Here is a 22,905-nt window from a genome sequence, read left to right as displayed (position 1 = left end):
AAGAAATTCTAAGACTTGGGACCGTTCTGGCTGCAGTAGAGATGCGTTCCATGGCTGGTATTTATTGTAAAAATGATATGGTTCTTACCAGGCAACGTGAAGCCTGAACCCAAGTTCCTTCAGCCTATTGTGTTTCCTGCAATTTGCATCTGGTGTGGAAATGAAAGCAGGGGCTCCACGCAGCACCTGAACAGCTGCCTTACAGCTGAGGCATATCCAGACATCGTGTAGGGATGCACTCTAACTCAGCAGTCTTGAAGAAGCCCTATCCTGATACAGAATAGAGAAGGTACTACTACTGCTGGCTTTCCTAAAAAAGCTTTTCCTAAAGCACAGTAAGAAGTGCATGTAGCACCCACAGCACTCTTAGCTACAGTTGTCCTTAAGCTGCAAAAAACTAGGAAATAACTTCTGAAATCTTCCCTGAAAGCTATTACTACATTAGAATCTTTAATCTGGAATCACAGAATGGCCAGGGTTGGAAGGGACCTCAAGGATCACGAAGCTCCATCACACAGGGCCACCAACCTCCACATTTCACAGCAGCCCAGGCTGCCCAGGGTCCCATCCAACCTGGCCTCCAACACCTGCAGGGATGGATGGGGCATCACAGCCTCTCTGGGCAGCTGTTCAGCCCCTCCCCGCTCTCACAGCACAGAACTTCCCTCTAACATCCAACCTCCAGCTGCCCTCCCTCCATTCAAACCGTTTCCCCTCGTCCTGCTGCCATCTCCCCTTGCACAGAGCTGACTCCCCTCCTGCCTGCAGGCTCCCTTCAGGCACTACACTGAGGTCACCCCGCACCCTTCTTTTCTCCATGCTGAACAAGCCCAGCTCCCTCAGCCTGTCTTCGTGGTGGAGGTGCTGCAGCCCCTGCTCATCTCTGCGGCTCCTCTGGATCCTCTCCAACAGCTCCCTGCCTTTCTTGTACTGGGGGCTCCAGCCCCGGACACAGTGCTGCAGAAGCAACTCCAGTAGCAAAAAAAAAAATATCGTCTTTAAAAGAAATAGAAGTGAACCCATTTGTTCAGCAGTGCCCAACCATCCTTTCTCAATACAGACTCCTCTGGAAACAGTCAATTCCAAGTGTTCCTAAAGCAGATTTGTAGCATTTACGTTAACACCTGCAGTGTTACTCAGATACGTATGACAATCTTGACAAAGATTTCCATATAGAGAAGACCTAAACATTCAAGAGAAATAGCTTCCTCTTTGCCAATGTGCAAAATGACCCTTAACATGCTTGCTAACTGGATTCTGTGCACTTACTTCCTGAAAATGGGAGCCCCTCATATGCTATTTCTGTCTGTGCTCGCACTAAATTTTATCAGAAACCAATTTCTAGAGAACCAATTCCTAAAAGTCTGCACACACCTATTACCGTAATGACTGTATCATCAATAGTTTTCATAACCCAGTTCTAAACTCGCTTCTAAAATTCCTCATTTGGCTTTGGCTGCTGCACTTTCATAATGTAGTACTTTGTGACTGTTGGTTTTTTGACTCTGGCTGAGAAGTTTCATTTTCTGGGACATTATCAGTGAACATTTAGCTCTGGTCCTTAACATGTCTTCCTTATTTCTACCTACAGGTCCTAACATTTCTTCATGGTTATCAGTTAACTCTGGAGTTCTTTCTTCTTCCAGCACAATGAGGCATGTTGTGACACAAGGTCTCTGTGCCCAAGATTCTGAGGGATGTCATTCCAGTACAGCACGCTGCTCCAACTCAAAGCAGGAGTTTCTCAGCATTACTGCTAAGCCTGCAGCCTCTGGTCATGTTGGAAACGACAGCCCCATGCATTCACTTGAGGTGCTCCTACTCCATTCCTCCCTCACATTCCTAGAAGCACAGTGAGACAAGACAGCTCTTTGTGGCTCTTTGTACCATTCTCAGTCTCGCCGAAGTTTAAGGTGTGTAATGCAGAAAAGTTTGTTTTGAAGGCTGCATCTGCTCTCCGATTGAATGAACAAAGCAAACTGGCTGCAAAATCCAGTATGTAAAATCCACAGGTCAGCTCTCCTCCTGTCCCATGCAGAAACCTCACAGTTTGGACGCGTGCCGCTCTGTCCCAGACCATCCCAAGATCTTGGCTGCTGTTTCTTCTCTTGGAGGAGTGGGAAGCACACCCTCCTGCCCTCCTCAGGCTCCACCCCTTGCAGTGCAGTTTTAAGTAGGACGGAGCTTTTCAGAGATTGTAACAGAGATGTGGAAAACATAAAAACAGAGCGGTCTGGGAAGCCAATCAGCAGCAGAAAACAAGAGAGGAAAAGCAAAAAAAGGTATGTGCTACTCTGTACCCATTTCAGAAATTGCATTTTCTGTTTTCGACATGATTGGCATTATCATCAAATGCTTTCAATAAATTCTACTAAAATACCATGGCAGTTAACCAACTGAGCTATCGCCTTTCAGTTTCTGGAGACATACAATGCTGGATAAGACTTCTAGCTTCCAGTTGCTTCAAGCCTCAGCAAGCTGTTCCAGTAAAAAGGCAAACAGCCTCAGGCTGCAACAGCAGGGAGTTCTCCTGGTTCTCTAGGTTACTGAGGGGTAAACAGAAGAGGGAGCTACTTTCAATCACTACCAATGACTTTTTGTTTGACCTTTTAAGCTGTATTTAAAAAGAAAAAAAAATTGAGGTGTTATGCCATATCTGTAAGATTGTATTAAGAGAGTGAGTATTACTCAGCTTGTTAACAAACTATAATAGAAGTGTGTAATTTAAAGCATTACTGATAATGATGCTTCAGCAAAACCAGTACATCTGCAGCATTCTTTAGGTCAATGCAAGGTCTGTGTCTGCTTAAGAGAACTTTACCAGAAAGCACATTGCTGGCAGGTTTCCACTTGGAGTTTTGTAAACACAGTATTTTTCAAACAGCTATGTGGTTTCAGTTTGATAGGCTTATCACTCAGAACATTCCAATCTACTGGCATATACTGTACCTTTCTCAAGACTGAAAAGCATCTGCTAAAATGTGTTATCCATGTATAGCAGGACACCAATCATCCATGGTTGGAAGGGCATAGGAGAAGGGAAGAAGAAAAGAAAGGGTGTAGCACCATAATATAAACCAGCTGGAACAGGAAGAAAACAAAAAGGAAAAAAAGGATGCAGCAGAGCAAAAGACTGCAGGCCATTTACACATATTAGACCATCTGCATTTTTATGACATGAGATAAGAAATGCCATTTTGGCCAGCAAAGGAAAGAATATGTATTGCTTAGTTTCACCAATAACATTTCCACGTACCCAGGACTGATGCTGCTGTGAAGATGTCCCCTGATGCTCACAATGTGTTCTCTGTCCAGTGAGCACTCAAAACCAGGCAGCACTCAGACAGTATTTCTTAGCCTCAGTGAAAGAAACCATCTGCCTCCTTTGTTAGGAAACAAACTGGGTGAAGAGAACCGAGTTCAAGACTGTGACATATCCGTCCCCTGCAGTCAGAAGCTACAGAATCCCAAATTCATGCTTCTGCCAAGAAACTTCCCATTCAAAGCCAATACCTGTATGTATTTTGCAACAATAACATGAAATACAGCAGGATCACAGTATCCAAACCTCCTACCTGTAATTATTTGTAACCAGGTCTTTGCAGGAATTTTTCCAGGGAAAAGTTAATTTCTAATGAGGGAAGAAGCAGATTTTCAAAGCAAATGAGATGAGTGGAGGCAAAGATCCGTATTCACAACTAGACTGAACTGCAGAGAGCTGCAGAATAGAAAGTGGATTTTAACGTAAAAAGCATTCTCATTATTTAAACTTGAAGCTTTGAAAGTCATTCATGCTGTAAAACATCCTTTTCAACAGTTTATTTTTTCTTTTACCTCCACAGACAACTTGAGCTCTGGAGGTGATGTGGAAAACACTCAGAATGAAAGGCAAGCTCCTAAATCTCCTTCTGCTGGTGGGAGCAATCAAGACTGCCCAGTGCCAGGTAAGAGGGTGACACATCAGGTCATGTTCTTGCCATCCAGACACTTAACCTAGTTTTCAGCAGCTCTTCTTACCACTGGCTCCAGCTGTATGTATCAGACAAAGGAAGGATCCAGTTCTACTGCTAGAAATGAGGAAGAAAAATAATTGGCTGCAGGATATGCATCTGTACCTTTCTGCTCCTTCCTCCCAGTCCACTTTCAGTATTTAAATATGATGGGTAGCAAGTGAAAGTCTCTCACTGAGGGATCACGCTTCATTGCATACGCATCCAGTCCATGCTGAGCTCTTGTTATGACTAATCTTATTAACACATGCTCTGAAAAATGAAAGTTAATCAAAGTACTCACAGGGGAACTGCAAGCAAATGCTGCCGAGCAAAAACTGCTTGTTCACATTTACACATTTGCAAATTATTTTCATGGATCTCCTGCAAATAGCAGAAAGCTGACAAGCTTTAGTTAGCAGTTGGAGTGCTCCACCAGCACATAAATACTTTGCAAATGATGCAAGTACAACACACCACCGAGTTCACATCACTCAAGTGACGAGCAGTAACCTGATAATCTGTGCTAATTAAATTATTTGCTGTTTTTCAGTACCCATGTTGAAATACTTAATACAGTTCTCAATGTTTCCTGATTTTCAAGACCTCGAGAAGAGGTGTGGCTTCTTGAAGGCACTTGTTCTCTCAGTTTGCTTAAGAGAGCAGTTACTCACAGAATTCACCTTCTCTGTTCGCAGGGCTTGCACATGCGTTACAAACGGGGAGCCAGATCTAGAGGTAAGCCAGGCAAACTACAGCTGCATGACCCAGAGGCTTTAAAAACAGGGAAGAGGAAAGGAAATGACACTGAACGAATGGAGCCTGAAAGTTGTTTTCCATGGCTGAGGGGCAACCCTGAGAATAGCAGATTCGGAAGACAAAATAGTGGAGTATTACCATCCACACCTGAAAGAGCAATGTTCTCTCTCTCTGTTCTTCAGAGTCATAATGAGGATGGTCATTAGCAGAACAGAACATTCAGCAGCATAACAGCGACAGAGATGTGATAGCTTGGGTCTGGGAATAAGAAAGAGTGGCCTGTTAGACTGATTTATCCCTTTGTGGATACTTTTTAGCCTGGCAAGAGAGAGTTATTTTGCTCAGCAAGGTCTTTTCCATGAATCTCTAAAGGAAGCTTCCCTTTCTCCAATTACAGCTATTTGCACAGACTATTCATCTGGACAAATATACCAGCACAGGGGGAGCTGGCTGAGACTCTCAGGGAGCAGAGTAGAATATTGTAGGTGTGACAGTGGTCGGAGTTACTGCCACACTGTGCCCATCAGAGGTGAGTATGAAGAAGAAAAAGAATGGAAAGGGTGGGAGATGACAAATATCCATCTAATCATCCTAAAGAAAAACTCCATTGTCAGGGAAGGAGTTATCACACAAAATTTGGCTTGAAATGAAAGCATCATTGTATGCTGATTCAGACAGAACTAAGGAGGAATGGGCAAGAGGCTGAGAAAAGCTTATGATACTGTTAATGGAGAGAATGGAGCAAAGGAAGAGTCTAACACTGCATACACACGTTAGGGGAAAGTAGAACAGGCTAAAGGAGACTGACAGGAGGAGGACGGGTGGGCATGTTGCCAGCTGCTTACTTCTGTGAGTTTAAATAATGTCCTGGCTTTTGCTTATTCCACAGCCTGCACTAGAAATAAATGCTACAACGGCGGCCAGTGTTCACAGGCATATTACTCACCACAGCTCTTTATCTGCCTCTGTCACCATGGTTTCTCTGGGAAGCAGTGTGAAATAGGTAAGCACGCTGCTCCAGTTACTGTGAACGACGCTGCTGGCTTTAGCTATGCAGTGCAGAAGGATTATGCACTCAGAAACTGCTGCTGCACAGGGGTCTCTCCACTAAGTTGCCTCTTTTTGTGGTACAGCTAATGCTTCAAACAACTTTAGAAAAGGACACATGGGTTTCTCTGTGTCTCATGAGGCCTCAGGTGGAATACTGCATCCAGATGTGGGGCCCCCAGCACTATAATGGTGTAGAACTGTTGGAGTGAGTCCAGAGGAGGGAACACAAAGATGATTAGAGGGCTGGAGCACCTCCCTAAAAATACAAGATAAGAGCATTGAGCTTGTTCAGCCTGGAGAAGAGGAGGCTCCATGGACACCTCATTACAGCCTTTCATTACTTCATAGCAGCTTCCAGTACTAACAGGAGGGAGACAGACTTTTTATACTAATAGCGATAGGGCAAGGAAGAATGGTTTTACACTAACAGAGAGGAGGTTTAGATTAGATATTAGGGGGATATTTTTCACTCAGAGAGTGGTGAGGTGCTGGAATAGGTTGCCTAGAGAAAGTGTGGATGCTCCATCAATGGAGATATTTAAGGCCAAGCTGTATGAGGCCTGTGCAGCCTGATCAAGTGCTTGATTCAGTGGCTGACAACCCTGCCCACATCAGTGGGGCTGGAACTAGATGATCTTTAAGGTCCCTTCCAACTCAAGCTACTCTATGATTCTCTGGCCTCTTGATAAAATACTAATTTTTGAAGACAAAGACATTTGTGTATATGTAGAACTTGCTTGGAACGATGCTTCACTGACTTAGAGACAAGTCAGAGGAAACAGAATTTGTGATGCTGTTTTTTGTTCCCTCTCGCTCAGATACTGAAGTTAAGTGCTACAAAAATGCTGGAGTAACATACAGGGGTACGTGGAGTGTAACAGAGAGTGGGGCTGAATGCCTGAATTGGAATATCAATGGCTTGATGGACCGTAAATACAGCGGCCGAAGAAAGGATGCTGCTGAGCTGGGATTGGGCAATCACAACTATTGCAGGTGAGGGACTCAGAACACATTAAAGCTGTAAGAATCTGATTATTCTGAGAGCTTAGGGCAAAAAAGGCTATTTGCAACAGCCTAGTACCAACCATAGAACACTGTGAATAGGTGCAAACATGGTGCAGTCCAACAGCAGCAACTGATAGATTTCTGTTTCTGAATCATCTAAGAGAGGATGTTTGATAGACTAGAAAATGCATGCCTCTCTCACTTCATAGCCTTTCCCTTGTGCCCATTGCTGCCTTCTTAGTGTTAAAAACCCCTTTTGCAAGCCAGTTTCTTATCACGTTTGCCTGCAGATCTAGACACTCCTCAGAACTCTACAGTGTAGTACTTCATGCACATGATCTAAACTGCACAAACAAGCTATCTACTCTTGCTACTGGCCATCTCATCCTCACCTCCATGCTTTTATAATTAAAATAAGAATACAGATGACTTCTGCAGGTTCACTTCATCCCTTCACTGCTAAGCACAATCAAGTTACTGAACTAGATGGCACAGATGAGATTAGTAATTATAGCTTTATAACGATGCATAATGTCATAACTCTTTCAGAAACCCAGATGAGGATTCCAGACCTTGGTGCTATGTCTACAAAGGGGGAAAGTACACCTGGGAACACTGCAGTGTGCCCTCCTGTTCAAAAGGTACATGCGGGAGTGCAGAGAATGGGCTTTAGATAAATAGCGAGTCATGGCAGCTCTAAGAGTTCTCCATAGCCTTGTGATAATTAATGGTTAAGATATTCTCACGTTAAATCATGTTTAAGGTTTTAATATTTATTACAGAGCATGAGATAAGTATAGCTAATATATAGAAGCCTTGACAGAAATCACAGTTGGAACAGCTGATGGTTCACGTGCACCATTTAACATGCAGCTTTCTTATTTAAGCTGGAAACATCAATTGCAAAACTGGAAGAGGCACAGATTACCGAGGTAGTCACAGTGTTACCAGTTCTGGAGCCACCTGTTTGAGGTGGAATTCTCAAATCGTTGTCAGCAAGTTATATAATGCTTGGAGAAGAGATGCTTACCAGCTGGGCCTTGGCAGTCACAATTTCTGCAGGTATGTATTCAGTAATGCAATGAACTGAGAAACAAGTTTCCTTGTGGTAAAGTTGAGGCAGGGTCCAGTTGTTTACATGAGTTATCAAAGCAGAGTAGGGATGCTACGGCTGGGAATCAAACTCACTGCCTATGGTCATTTGCATTCCACTTGGTCTGCCTCTACTTCTCTAACACCACAGTCCATAAGTGAAAATTTAACACGGCCTTGTGCCCCGTGTCTTTAAACAGATCAAAAAGAATACACTCAGAACCCCATCTGCTGTCCTTAAGTGTCTCCTTCTCCCTAAACTCTGCAGATCTGGTGATACAAGTTTTTCTTCTCCTTCCTGTACTGCAGGAATCCTGACAATGACAGCAAGCCCTGGTGCCACGTACTGAAAGGAAAACAGCTCACATGGGAGTACTGCGATGTGCCTACTTGCTGTAAGGATCCTAACACTCCTGATTCTTCTCTTTCTCCACAGCATTATTGTACTGCATGTTGCAAGCCTCTTATAGTAAAACAAGAGATGAGGAAAAGCTCCTTAGGATATAAAGGGATTCTATGCCTCAGCTGTCACAGAAATGCCTCCTCTGCCAGATGAGATGATCACAGAACGAGGAAATAGGAAAGACAGGGTTTCTTTACTGTGTTTTTTCAAATCAGTACAAGTTTCCTAGGAAACAGGAATGAGTCAGATACTGAACAGTTCATGTCAGGCTGCCTCAGTATGCACTGACAACCAACAGACTCTTGACCCTGGCTCGCTGCAGGAGTCCCTGAACAAAAAACCTATTTCTATGCTTGTCATCTACAGCCAGCTGTGGTCTACGGCAGCACAGAGCACGCCAGTACCGGATTAAAGTTGGCTCCTATGCAGACATTGAAGCTCACCCGTGGCAAGCTGCCATCTTTGTGAAGTATCGCCGAGCACCCGGAGAACATTTCCTCTGCGGAGGAATTCTGATCAGTTCCTGCTGGGTTTTGTCAGCTGCTCACTGTTTTGAGGAAGGGTGAGTTGAGGATTTGGTACTTTTTGGGAAATCATGATATTAAAAACAAAAAAAAGTCTGGAAAATTGAAGCATCCTGTATTAGCCTTACTGGAAGAGTGAAAGACTTGAAAAAGACATTTACTCCACTAAGCCGTTCTACAGTAATGAAGCACAGTTATATGTGATCAGTACTACAGACAGGCATTTGCTGGACAAACTAGTTAGCACTGAGGTACCACAGCAGAATATCAAACAGCTAAAGAACAAAGCTGTCAGCACTGAATGCAGAGCCATCTCATAGCAAGAGGAGCTTTGCCATGGTGGCTCTAAGCAATTAGTGCAAGAACTAAAGCAAATAGAACATCTGAGATCAAACTGCCTGATTGATGAAGTAGTAATAACACTAAAATAAGGGAAGCTCCAACAGCACATCTTCAAGGTAAGGTTCTACTCCAGTTAACAATGGAAGAAAGTAAATATGCTTTCATTTTTAAAGCTTTAGTACTAATCAGCTGAAGATTGTGCTGGGCAGGACTTCTCGAGCAACTCCAGAGGAGAAGGAACAAAAGTTTCAGGTGAAGAACTACATTGTACATGAGAGATACGACTCAGAGAGTTACAACAATGATATTGGTAAGGATTTCTTTTTGATGGGTTGTGATTTGCTAAAGCTTGATGTTAGTCAAGTGGTGATTCTTGTTCTTTTTCCCACCCCGCTGCTCAGCTTTGCTGCAGTTGAACTCAGACACAGAAGACTGTGCTATTGAAACAGATACTGTTCGAGCAGCCTGCCTCCCAACACCAGACCTGCAGCTGCCTGACTGGACTGAATGTGAGATCTCTGGTTATGGTAGAAATGAAGAATGTAAGTAGAAGATGCCAAATGATGTGTAATTAGAAGTAGAATGTAAGTAGAAGTAGAATGTAAGTAGAAGATGCCAAAGAAGTGGCCAAATCTAGGTCCTCTGCCCCAAAGAATTCAAGCCTTTAGCACTGTTTAATCTGTGACTCCTGAATTATTTCATGGAATTATATTTGCACCCCAAAATACACCTGTATGTGGAACATACATAAGAACAAGTTTGGGTTTATTTCATTCATCTGAGATCTGTCAGCTGCCTGGGTTAGCAGAGTTTTCCTTGAAACTCTCAAACAGTAGAAACATAGAAAATGGCATGATGAATAAGACAAAGTTTGTCAGTGAAAGCTCCCACATTTCTGCTGTACTATTTATTGTATCTAATTATTAACTTAGAGATTGTCATTCTCACAGAAATCCATTTCTGTCAAGATTTAATATACCATGCAGTTGTGGGTAGTTGCATTAATCAAAAACATACACTGACTGTACAGCAATTAGCAAAAAAAAAATAATCTAAGGGTGTAAAAGTCCTGGATATATGTTAAAAGGTCAGCCAAATTAATCAGAACAATTCAATCGGGCAGTACCTACAAAAGTCATGAAGTCCAACTGCCTGGCTGCTTCAGGGCTAACCAAAAGTTCAATCACAGTATTCTGCTTATGCCCTCAATACCTCGTGAACTCTGACAGGCATGCAGTATCAACCCCCTCACCAGGAATGGTTTTGAAACAGAGCTACTTTAAAAACCAGAGCCAAGAAAAAGCCTGGAATAAAACCTGTCTGGAAGTACATCTAGACTAACCTGTGAAGCATCCATCGTAACAAGGACAAATCATGATTTGAGCTATTAAGGCTTTTGGAACAGACTTAGCATACAACTTGAACAGACAAGCGTATCACAAGATGTTTTACAAGAGCTAAAGCTAGTCCTTAGCTTTTTCCATAGAGAGAACAGTTAGCTCTTTCAGAGCAAAAGGACAGTGCAATTGTAATTTAAAACCAGACTGAAAAACAGCCCTGCCAATTTTCAGCTTCGTGCAGTTGCAACTATGCAGAAGGATAAAACCAACACACAAGGCAGAAATAAATCAATTCCATTCCAAGATAACATGAGTGTGCATTCCTATCTAGTTATTCAGTATTTGGTACAAGACATCTGTTTTTAACTAACCCAAATCTAATACAGGATCCCTTTTCATACATGTAGTGATTATTAGATGCACTTCATTTACATTGATGCCACTCATGCAAAGATAACCCCCTAAGACATCTAGCAATTTGCACCCTGTAAAAATCTCTAACTTCTAAGCTTGCTGAAGCAGCAAAATTGTCTTTCAACTGTATTTAAATTGTTCTCAGTGGCAAAGCAGAACCTCCATAATTTAAAAAAGACTCCTGGCAAGGAAATATTAGCTTTGCCACCCTCCTCTCCTGCTACTAGTTACTGTACTCTCTCCCAAACTGCAGAAACCAAACTGCAAAGTTATATAAAATGTTTTTTCTGTATTCATATATATTCACATCCCTTCCAGTTTCTCCCTTTTATTCAGAGCACCTGAAGGAAGGCCACGTCAGACTATTTCCAGCCAGTCGGTGCACCACAAAGCATCTACACAACAGGACAGTTACAGACAATATGTTATGTGCAGGAGATACCAGGCACCTTGATGATGCTTGTAAGGTAAACCCAGTTTTATCCTTTTTTTTTTTCCCCCCTAGGTCTATTCTTGATAATTAACTAAACAGAAATTTTCATAAAAAGCATTTAAAGAAATCCTGCATCTGACTACATGGAAATTCTTTAACAGAACTTATCCGTTGGGTCTTCTTTTGTAATTCCCTCTCCATCTTTTCCTCATAATTAGGAATGCAAGCTACATTCAGTCAAGCAAACCAGAATACAGACTGAAAATTCTAAATACAGGAAATACCACAAAACTGAACAGGAAACCCCACCTCAGCAGTTTCCTATTATTTTCTATTCTGTGAGCAAGCATACCTAAATAAAAATCAGCACCTTTTCAGTTTCACTATCTGTTCAATAATCACACGTTACTCACGATATCATAAAGCAGCCTGGAGTTTGAACAAATGTTTCTTGTCTCATTCTTAACAAAAATGCCTCATGTTTCATACATGTGTGCTATACAAGGGTAGACACCTTAGTTTTAGACTGTTTGAGGTCTCTCCTCTGATACAAGAGGAGCACTAAAGAATTCTGTCTGAAACACAGAAGGTACTTATGTGAAAGTGCTGTTACTGAGAGCACTGGAAGCACGGTGTGCTGATTTGTCAGTATGCTACAGAGTATTTAAGGAGACATGAGAGATGGCATCTAGTGTACCATTATAGCCACTGAATAGGGAAACAACACAAAACATACACACACCAAAAGGAGGTTCTTACTAACCTGGTACTTTTCTGCAGGGTGACTCTGGAGGGCCTTTGGTCTGCATGAAGGATGACCGCATGCATCTAATAGGAATCATCAGCTGGGGAATTGGCTGCGGCCGCAAAGACACACCTGGTGTTTATACAAACGTGAACCGTTATCTCAGCTGGATTCAGAACAACATGAAATCCTGAGGAAGAAAGTAACCATCCACAATCCCACGAGTGTGCCCTTACAACCTGCTCTGAGGTGTTTTAAGGATACTGACAGGGCATCCTACCTGTCCAGATGCTTACAATTTTCAGTGGAAGACACACTGCTGTGTGGTACAGGCAGTTTCTCAGTACTCCACGTTTCTCACTGCAGGTTATCACAGCTCTTGCTCTTTCCCTTTGCATCTCTAAGTTTTCTCCTTCCATCAAATCACACGGGCAGAACTAAAACTAAATTTTGGCTTGCAAAATGTGAGCTATGATGTTTTGGGAATAGAGGTGAACTTAAGGCAACTGAGACCGATTTCACTTCCTGATGCTTTCATCTCCCTCTTTAGATCACCAAGACTCAAGAGACACACAGACACTGTCTTCTCTAACATGGCCCTAGGGCATACCTAAACAATTTCCTTTGTGAAGTATGTTCATTATTCAAATTTACTCCCACAAACCCCTTCCTCACCCCTCCTCTTTAGAGGAATATTCTTTTCTAGCTTTTAAGCCACGAGACAAATACCTCCCTACAAACAATGGGCTAGACCAGAAAGTCTCACAACTCATATGAAAAAACATCCTTAAAAAAAGAGGTGCAATGGAAATACAGATACTTTCTTACTCAAAATACAACTGCCTGCAGCAAGGTGAATCAAAGAAGGGTTGAGCTTGAGCCTTTACTCTACATAGATTTCTTCTGGCTTGGGTTATTCCCATTTGGGTCTCACATAGCAAAAATAACACACTGTGCACTGTCCCCTTCAAAAAACACACTGCTGTAACACTTGTGTGTGGGGGGAGAAGAGGGGAGAATGAGTCTTTCAATGTACTCTTCTTTACAATTCCAAAGGTGTGCTTTTTTGGTTTTGTTGTTGTTGAAATACCATGCAGGTATTTTAAGTTATTCTGTACTTGTCTGGCTTAACAGTAAAATTTCCAGCAATGTAAGAAGAACCAACAGCTCTAAACTTGTCCAGCAAAACAATAATCCACACTTAGCTCCACTGAATTTACAACTGCAGTCTTCCTAACACAGTATTAACAATGGGTTTGTAAATAAAAATGCTAATTCTTATTTGGATGCATATTAGAATAATTCTGGTTAGGATTAAGCTCTGTCCTTATGATGTTTTACTCTGGTTATTTAAGCTGGTTTCCGACTCCAATAGAAATAACAAGTGTTTAGGCATGTGCTGCTTACTTCCTTATCAATGTACCACTTGCTTTTTCAGTTTGGAACAAATTTATTAGCAGAGACTAAGCTTAAGCTATCTGAACAAAACCAGAATGGCATGCTTGTCAGAACACTCTGTTCTTGCTGTTGCTTTTCCTCCCTACAGGAGCCAAATATACAAACAAATAAATAATAGGTAAAAATTGTAACACAGTCTTACCTGTCACAGAATCAACACTCAATTTTGACTACATAATTTCCATGCATTACCATCCATTACCAAAGCAAAAGGATAAGTCTAACTGTAGCCTCTTGAAGTGCTTGCTAGGCATACATCTATCTAAAAGTAAAGATCATATCACACAAAGGCTGCATTTATCCTTTAACAGAAAACAGGATGAGTTTAACAATGACATCACAAAGCAGAATCTTGGTAATTAACACTAAGCAAACATTACTTGCACTCCAATTGCCATGCAATACATTGCAATGCAATGCTAAGTGGTGTCAGTGTACTTCCTAACAGTTAAGGTTCTTTAACATATGCCTTCTAAAACTTCAGCTGTGTATCTTGTAAAGCCCACACAAACCACTCTGAAATGACACGGGTGAGAAGTAGAAATTAATTTTATTTATGCTTTTGTTGAAGTTTATGTTTGCAATGAACATGCTCCCAATCTGAGGTCACCTGCTGTGGCATTCATCAGTTGCACTTGGAAAATGCAATTCCAAAAGCAAAATGCCACTCATCCACTGCTAGTTTCCATCACAGGAAAAACAGAGAGCACATTATTCTTTATTTGGGGTCATGCTGTTCTGTTCACAAGCATGGACTACACATGCTGGATTGCACAGCCACCTGATAAATGCTGTAATCACACGTACAGCGGTTTATGAACCAGTTCTGTCATCAAGAAATCAACACATTGGCATCTAGTGGCCAAAGAGCACACTGCAAACAATACAAAACTGTTCATATGCCTCTCATTTCATATTTAAGCTTTACAGAGAGATGCAGCACAGACTGGGATGGGCATATGTAGCAACAACTCTTGCAGAGGAGATAGTCTCAGTGAGAAATCAGGCTTGAACCCACCAATTATCACAGCAGCTAATTGAGACTGGAACTGGAATGAAATACAGTCAGGAATATTACAATGGTACCAGGACATAATTATTTGAGATAATGACACCAGTGAGCAGGGAAACAGCAGTATCACCTTCATTTGTAATAGGGAGGCAGAAAGAAAAAGAGATTCCAACATGCTACAGGATAGTGACCATCATCACTTTGCTGCAGTTTCAATTTAGAAGGGCTTCCATCAGAGTGCTACATCTCCACACAAATTCCTCCCCTGCCTCTGCCCCAAAGAAACTTGGAAAAAATTACCTCTACATACTGAGGACATAAGAATAGAAACAAACTACATTCAGATATCACCGCCCATTGGTTACAGGCTAAGTGCTACAGTCAGCTCTCCACAGGATTTCATATTAAGACCTGAGGGAGTTCCAGCCTAACCCAAAATCTTTAAGATACTTAATGACCAACACAGACTAAGAAATATTAAGGAAAGGAGTTCAATTCTTCCACTTCCTCCCTCTGCATTACCTCCCCCAAACTCGTGCTTCTTAAAATCCTGGTTGAGACAATCTACTTCTCCACTTCTTTCAGCCCCTTCAAAGGACAAAGGCCAGCCAATTTCACTGCTGCCAAAAGCTACAGCTCTCCAACTTCACATCCAATGATGGAGAAGGGCCGATGCCAGACCATCACTCTGCAGTTGAACTCCGTGGAAATGGAACTTCACATCACATACAAAGGGATAAAACACAGCCAAAATATAAGAAACAGCAGTTGGAAAAACAATCCCTAGAATTTCCTTTAAGACAGAATGATGAAGGTGATACAAACTCAGATATCTGACTTGCTGGTCCCAAGGGAAATCCTCTCCCATCTGCCAGAGCTGCAAATACTTCAGGCTCAGCTAAAGATGAGATAGTTTCAGGTCAACCCTATTTTTCCCTCCTCCCTAGCACGTAAGCACTGGCTATCCTGCTCATGCTACCAAAGGAAAGGGAGTAACCCTAAATAGACAGACCAGGGAGAAGCTGTTATCCAGCAGCTAGGGACAGGAGAAACAAGAAGGTGTTTTTCCTCACTCTCAGGATCCTCTAGGTTCGGACTTGGAACTTGCCAGCTTTAGTCATGTATTTTATCCCCTTGAAGGGCTTGTACTTCTCCCCATACATGTCCAAGCGATTCACTTTCAGTCCTAAAAACAAATAAAGACAGAATAAGACTGACTGTTGCCACAAATACAGCAGATGGAGGGATCAAGGTAAAGAAGACCATACTAGAAAGGCAGACAGAATCATTCTTACAAACACAACCATACTCTGAAATTATTTATGGGGTCGTAAGAAATGCAAGAGGATGTAGATAGGCCGTTTCACAGAACAGAGAGAAAAACCCAAAAAATCCATTTAACTGTTGCTTAAGCATACAATTCTTTGTCAGAATGTGCTTCAGAAGGCCTGCAGAGCTACATCAGCTGTGCAGAGTGAGCACTGGCAGAGCAGAAAACATTCAGCTTCTTTACTTGATGGTCACTTACCAGATATAGCCAGCTGCTGAATTTTAAACTGCAGGTTAATAGTGGGGTTTTCATCTGGTTTTGATGTTCCAGCTTGCAGATTCATGCTACCCTTCAGGCTTGGCAGCTTCTGGGGGTTTATCTTCCCCACATCCCACGTGAGCAACTTCAAGTAACAGCAAATATAGCAGGTAAGCAGAAATACCACCATTTAAGCAGTAACATTCTCTAAAGAAGAGCTCTGTTGTAATGCCAACTTTTATTGTTTCTCCATGAAAAAAGTTCTTTGTCTCAGTGTAATGCGGTAATGTGATGCAAAGTACAGCAATAATAGTGAGATGGCAAAGTCCTAGGCTGCAGCAAATGAGAACAAGCCCAAACGAAGCAGCTGTGGATGCAAAAACAAATGGAAATTTGCTTACCTTTGGAAGGCCTCAGGCAGGCTGGGATTTCCAGCAAGATACCCTTACCTCCACTGCCAACCCTTCAATGAGGGCTGGAAGCAGTGGATCCTGGCTCTAGCCCTTCCAGTCCCTCAGGTGCATTGCACTGCATGCAGCTGAGCTTCCCTGGGTTGGCCCTGCCTTCCCACCAGGTGTTTCAAACTGCAACTTAGCACTTCCACTACACTCAGTATCTTCCTTTACATACTGGATACCCATTCCTCGATCAAGTCCAGAGTCCTGCACTTTACATACAGCAAACACTTAGGGAGGACAAAGACAGCTGCTCCTTATCTTTCCAGTGATGTTTCTCAAAAGCATATTGTGAATAGCATTCCCACTATTTGTGCCATGAGTTCTACTTCCTATGGGTAAGAGTGACATAATTAATGCAGAATCACCTCCCTTCCATGTGGCTGAAGCAGTGTTGCCCCATGCTCTACTATGGATAAACCTTACAGCTTGCAGAAAGAAAAAAAAAGAATCCTGGTGCATGTGTTGGGGGGAGGAATCCAAACCCACTAACAAACACAAATCCTCAGTGCTCTCATAGGATTCAATGTTGGCAGGCAGTATGAAGCATGACAATCAGATAAGCAGAAATTTGTAAACCTTTCACTAGACTCATGCCTCACTGTACAACACCAATCCTTGACTTCCTGCACACATCCACAACTACAATCCATTCCCAGCTATCTGCCGGGTGGCTGAAGACAACAGGAGGTGTGCAAGTGTTCAAGAAACAGGAGTACATTAAGTTCACATCCCAAGAAAAGATACTGCCTTCATGGCACCAACATTCAAAGAAATGTTCTCTTAAGCACGAGCACTTCAACTTCATTTCCTGAAAGGAAAAAATTAAACAAACAAACAAAAATCTAATTTCTCTCACCTTTGTAACTGGATCAAAGATGTGTGTGCCCTGAGAGGGTGTGAGGCTCATATTCAAGACCCCTTTTGGCATCTGGCTGGTAACCATCACTCCCTCTATAGTCTTCCCCATAGTTTGCTTTGGTCCCACTGTGATTTCAAAGCGTCCCAGTGAGCTGCTATCACGGAAATTGATGTTGTGTTTAACATACACAGGAATTGCCACAAGACTAGAATAAAGAGAACAGAGCCCTTGTTAACTTTTCACCTTCATTTTTGGTTTTCACTGTTTGCCAGTAAAAAAAAATACAAGGACTGCAGGAAACGTGATCTTAAAGGAGAAGGACATCCTAGTCTTATTAATCCAAGAGCAAATTCAGAATGCTGTCCTGAAGCCTTAATTACTTTTTCTTTTTTAAACCAAACTTTCCATATCGTAGTTTTCTACACCCTCCAAGACAAGTGAAGACATTCAATGTAATGGAAGAAACGAGCAATAGACAGCAGAATCTTCTTACACGTCATCATCAAGCTAGTAAGCAGCCCCAAACAGTGCAGCAGCACTTCAACTGCCTGCTTTCAAATTGTTTTTTTCCCCTGCTCCTTTTCACTGACTTAAGTCTGATAAGGTTTAACAAAATGCTTTAGCATCTGTAATCTCAACTATCATCAGCCTGCTTTCAGAATTCCTAGTTCTATTAAGAAAGACATCAGAAAGAAAAAAAGATAGATCAGGATTATCAGACTGTTTTATCTTAAAGTTCTTTATAAATACAGGTCATTGTTTACTCAATACTGCCTAATTCATTCCCACTCTAGTTTGTTCACCTACTTGCTCCTTGCTTTTGAAAAAACACAGCCTGACTAGAAATGAAAGACAAAAAAATCACTGCTCCAAACAATGAGACACATGTTTTAAAAAAGCACAAGTTACCACACACTCCTACTTCACTTGGCACAGCAAGCCACCTAACCTTTAAAAGCAAATTTATTCTTATTGTTCCCCCAGCCCTTCTTTCTTTCTAGTCAGGAAGACCCAAATTCCACAGCTTGCATCTCTAAATTCAACACTTACTTCTGAGCACTGACGTGGTAAGACAGCAAGCGAAAATTCCCATCAGGTGGAATGAAGGAAAGTATCCTCTCTGACTCCCAGCGCTTAAAACGCACACATGGATGAAAACTGACATCATCCAATAACCGAGGGTTCTGAAATAAAAGAAAGGCTAATGAAGGCAGTGCTAGCTAAAGTAACTGCTGGAATTCTTCTCTGCAATTTTCTGTCTGTGAAGGGCCCACCATTTGACACTGTCCCCATCTGAACACATCTACACTGAGGATGCTAAGTTAGCTGATTACATCTGTGCATAGTGGTACTCAATATTCTTAGTCCTGTTCAGACTGGATATCAGAGGAAAATCCCTTTACTGTGGTCAAATGGTGGAAGTGGCTTTTTAGAAATGCTGTTGATGCCCTGTGCCTGCTAGCATCTGAGATGCACTTGGATAACAGCCTCAGGAACATGCTTTAACTTTTGCTTATCCCTAAAGGCTAAACTAAACTATTCTATTCTATCTTAGCAAATTCAGTTACGTCAAACAATTACATTGATGCACATTCATAAAAACATACCTTGTTAGGATATTTGCCTAAATACCAAAGCTCAGAAACTTAAACACAAGCAGTAGTTTTAATAAAGAACCTGAAAATAAAACCTTTAGGCTCAAAGTTGTTGAAGTTCATTGTGAGTTTCCATCGTCAATTCTTTTTATTTGATATACATAAGTTCTGACCTACTGGAAACCATCACTGTAAACCAGGGATCTTAGTGGCATGGCTGAGAAACTCTTCTCTAAATATTTAAGTAGAGATACATCCTCGAGCTTTACCATAAAGGAAAGGGTAAGATCTGGCATCCCAGTCAGCTTGACACAAGCATCAATTACCCCTTGGATTTCAGCAGTAATTGTAGAACCTACAACAATAAAAACAAACACAGGAGGTCATACGAACCTTATTAAAATTCATCACAACATGAAAAAATTATTAATGAGGAAGAAGGGAATTTAATATCTTTATGAAGAGTCACCACATCTTACGTTGCCTGTTCAACATATTTCTCACTTCCAAACTCTTCAAGAGAAGATGCATACAAACAAGAACCACTGACATCTACAGCACCCACCCCAATGGGCAACAGCAGTAGCTCCCAACTCTGGTAAGATTAAGATACATTACAACTAAGGGGACAGTCCTGCTGTCAGAATTTCTAACCACCTTCTATTTTCCCTGTACAGAATTGCTTATAAGACCTTATGAACAGCCAGAGGAGAAGAACAAGTGAAAATTCTGATACTTCTCTAAAATTTTTGACTGAATGGCACCTACAGCTTTGCAACATTTCGAAGTAAGAAGAGGAACAAAACTTCCCACGCTTACATGAAGGAGCACCTCTTTGGAAAACACAAAATTATTACAACAAGTTGCCTTGGTCTTAGCAAAAAGCCATTTCCATACCTGATTTGTCAATTATTGCATCTATCTCCTCAATCACATCAAAATATGCCTCATTGTTGGTGTATTTCACACCAGTACGTCTCCAAGGCACCACTGATAGCTGTCCAGTAGGAAGCTGGTCACCCACATTAGTGCTTCCTGGAAGAAGAACAGTAATCACATCAACCACAAAACATAGTCAGTGTTCCAGAACAAGTTCCTGGCCTCATCTCACTAGATTGCAATTAATTTCCAAGAAACCTCTGCCTCTTTGTGGGAGAATTAATTATTCACTGTTTGTATTCTACAAACAGCATCTCCACATCCATAAGCACTAATGTGAGACTCCCAAAAATCTGTGCTATGGTTTAGAAGGGTATGGAACAACAAACATTTTCTTCACCTATGTCCAGTTTGACTCATGTAGGAATACTGCCACAAAGTCACAGCAGTTTATCTACTTTTAGTTTCCTCATACCTGTGATGGTGTTGACTACTGTTCGCAGGATAGTTGGAGGCTTTATCAGTTCTTTGAGAATATTAGATTCTGTGGCCAATGGAAAGCCATTGTCTAGCATCTCTTCCAGCACTTCATAAACCACCACAACATTGTCCTTGATCATCACCTCTGAACAGACACCAAAGTAATCCTGTGCAAAAGAAATAATTAATCTCTAGAGGAGACCATGAGTGACCATTCAGTTCATTTTCTCCCACAAATACATCAATCAAGCTTCTCCTTGCAGCAGGTGAAACAGCACTGACACATGTTAGCAGAAGCACATCATACTGAACGCTGCAACAAGAAGCACAACTCTAAGCATTCCTCCACCTTTGCCCCAGAAAGCTGGCAATCACTGCATTGCTGCATACATCTATTTCCTTTCTATATAATGGGGTTCACTCTAATAGCCAAGAGTTTTCAACTGGCATTTGAAAGCAGCTCTGATGCAACTGGATAAGCAGCAACATTAACTAAAAATAATTTCCTGAAGAATGCTTTGGCTTGAACACGAAACAAAAGACTTCCATATCAATAGAAGTAACTCAGATTTTGACTGTAATAATGCTTTTACCTAGTTACTTTAATAGTAATGGCCTTCAAAACAAACAAACAAAAACCACCACACTACAGAATGATGGTTGGGAATCTACCTGTGACAACATTATTTAGAAATTCCAATTAAATTGCTTTTCCACTCAAGCCATAACTGGCCAAATAGCTCAGCACAAGATGAGAATCAGCCTCAGGCAACCTAAAGCTAACAGGTCTCACCAAAAGCAAGTCAAATCCACGCATACACACACCAAAAAAAAAACCAAACAACCCAACAAGCTGCTTGGATTCAAACTCTGGGGATAAACAAAGAGTCAACCACGCTCTGAACTTGATGAAACGTAATTCAGAGCCTGCTGTTGCATTCTGAGCAGTATTTGGAAGAAAAGTTCACATGATGCCCATCTGACCAGGCACTAACACTTCCTGCATTTCAGCTGATCACAAGACAATTCAAACCCAGGCTATACAATCATGTTGCTGGCAGGCAGTAGAAAGATATGTTCTGCATTCTACATCCACCACCGACTCACAGTCGTGTCAGCAGAGAGGAAATGCAGTTGCTCTGAGGCAACTCCTATAGCTCACTTCTTTAGGTAGCAAGGTACCCTTCCAAGACACACTGTGCTGTAAACGTGCAGGCAGACTGTCAGACTAAGGAACACAAATTGCAGAATTTCCTTTGAGAATTGCTGAGACTTGTGAAACCAACTTCAGTTGGGTCTCACAAGCGCAGCCCCTAGAAGATACAAGATTGCAAAACAGAAACGCAGTTCTTGATTGCTGAAAGCTCCTTCCTGTAAGCAAACATTTATCTCGAGTCCATCGTCAACCTGAGAAGTTAATTCCTAGCTACTGCTGTCAGAATCACAGAACAGGGTCGGAAGGGACCTCAAGGATCATGAATCTCCAACCCCCGGCCACAGGCAGGGCCACCAACCTCCCCATTTAATATAAAAAAGCACACACTCTAAATCCTTGCAGGCATAGGATGTAAGTTAAGAGAGAGAAAAAAGAAAAAACTAATTGTCACAAACTCGAAAGACTCCTTTTTTTCTCCTATCACTGTCATCCTTTGCAACAGTGGTGATGTCAGGCTTCTCTCCTTTCCTAACCTCCCAGCACCCACCAACAAACACCATCGTGTCCTTCCTCCACGTGAGCCAAACCTGGAAGGTGTCGACGACACGGTGCAGAAACTCAATGACGAACAGAGGAGGCACCTCCGTCTGAATAACGGCCACAAAGAAGATCTTGTGGCGGTACACGCTGAGCAGGTAGTGATGCGGGGTGGAGATGACCGGCGGTACGTTCTCCGCTTCTGAAGCCCTCTCCTGCGCCTCGAAGAAGTAATCGCAGACAGAACGGCTGACGACGCTCTTCCAGTGCTTCTCTAGGAAGATGTCCCCCGAGGCGTTAATCAGGAACAGGCTGTGGATCATGACTGCGCCGTCACACGGCAGGAAAAGCAACCTACGGGGCGAGCTTTCGCAGCGAGAGCTCTAACGGAGCGACCCGAGAGCAGCCGAGCCCGATCAGCCGAGGAGAGGCGCGCTGGTGATGACGCACAGAGCGGCACGGCACGGCTTCCATTGGGGGAGCGCCGCACCGCGCAGCAGGGCACGTTCCGCCAGCAGGGGGCGCAGGGCACGCTGCGTCAGAATCACAGAATGGCCAGGGCTGGAAGGGACCTCAAGGATCACAAATATCCAACCCCCTGCCGCACGCAGGGCCACCAACCTCCACATTCCACACCAGCCCAGGCTGCCCAGGGCCCCATCCAACCCTGCCTCCAACACCTCCAGGGATGGACAGGGCATCACAGCCTCTCTGGGCAGCTGTTCCAGCACCTCACCACTCTCATAGCACAGAACTTCCCCTGACATCCAACGTCAATCTTCCCTCCCTTAACTTCAAACCATTTCCCCTTTTCCTGCTTTCATCTCCCCTTTCAAAGAATTGATTC

The 22,905-nt window shown here is 42.4% G+C and overlaps 2 protein-coding genes across 2 annotated transcripts; one reads left to right on the top strand and one right to left on the bottom strand.

Annotated features, from left to right (window-relative positions):
• Window positions 1-2,149: 2,149 nt before the first annotated feature.
• Window positions 2,150-13,377, top strand: PLAT (plasminogen activator, tissue type). Its single transcript, XM_042886298.1, has 14 exons — window positions 2,150-2,282; window positions 3,843-3,944; window positions 4,688-4,727; window positions 5,146-5,277; window positions 5,638-5,751; window positions 6,617-6,791; window positions 7,353-7,444; window positions 7,691-7,865; window positions 8,205-8,290; window positions 8,665-8,860; window positions 9,338-9,474; window positions 9,566-9,706; window positions 11,237-11,385; window positions 12,132-13,377. The coding sequence occupies exons 2-14, from the start codon at window positions 3,864-3,866 to the stop codon at window positions 12,288-12,290; spliced, it is 1,677 nt and encodes a 558-aa protein (XP_042742232.1). The 5' UTR covers window positions 2,150-2,282; window positions 3,843-3,863; the 3' UTR covers window positions 12,291-13,377.
• A 708-nt stretch (window positions 13,378-14,085) lies between these two features.
• On the bottom strand, window positions 14,086-22,489 carry AP3M2 (adaptor related protein complex 3 subunit mu 2). Its single transcript, XM_042886296.1, has 8 exons — window positions 22,109-22,489; window positions 20,361-20,532; window positions 19,904-20,041; window positions 19,276-19,361; window positions 18,462-18,595; window positions 17,409-17,616; window positions 16,095-16,239; window positions 14,086-15,752 (listed from the first exon to the last, which is right to left on the bottom strand). The coding sequence occupies exons 1-8, from the start codon at window positions 22,379-22,381 to the stop codon at window positions 15,652-15,654; spliced, it is 1,257 nt and encodes a 418-aa protein (XP_042742230.1). The 5' UTR covers window positions 22,382-22,489; the 3' UTR covers window positions 14,086-15,651.
• Window positions 22,490-22,905: the final 416 nt, after the last annotated feature.

The sequence above is a fragment of the Lagopus leucura genome, unplaced genomic scaffold, assembly GCF_019238085.1.
Source record: "Lagopus leucura isolate 7727_CA_CO unplaced genomic scaffold, USGS_WTPT01 Super-Scaffold_100056, whole genome shotgun sequence".
In the NCBI taxonomy this organism is placed as follows: domain Eukaryota; kingdom Metazoa; phylum Chordata; class Aves; order Galliformes; family Phasianidae; genus Lagopus; species Lagopus leucura.
This window is presented reverse-complemented; position numbering and strand designations above follow the sequence as displayed.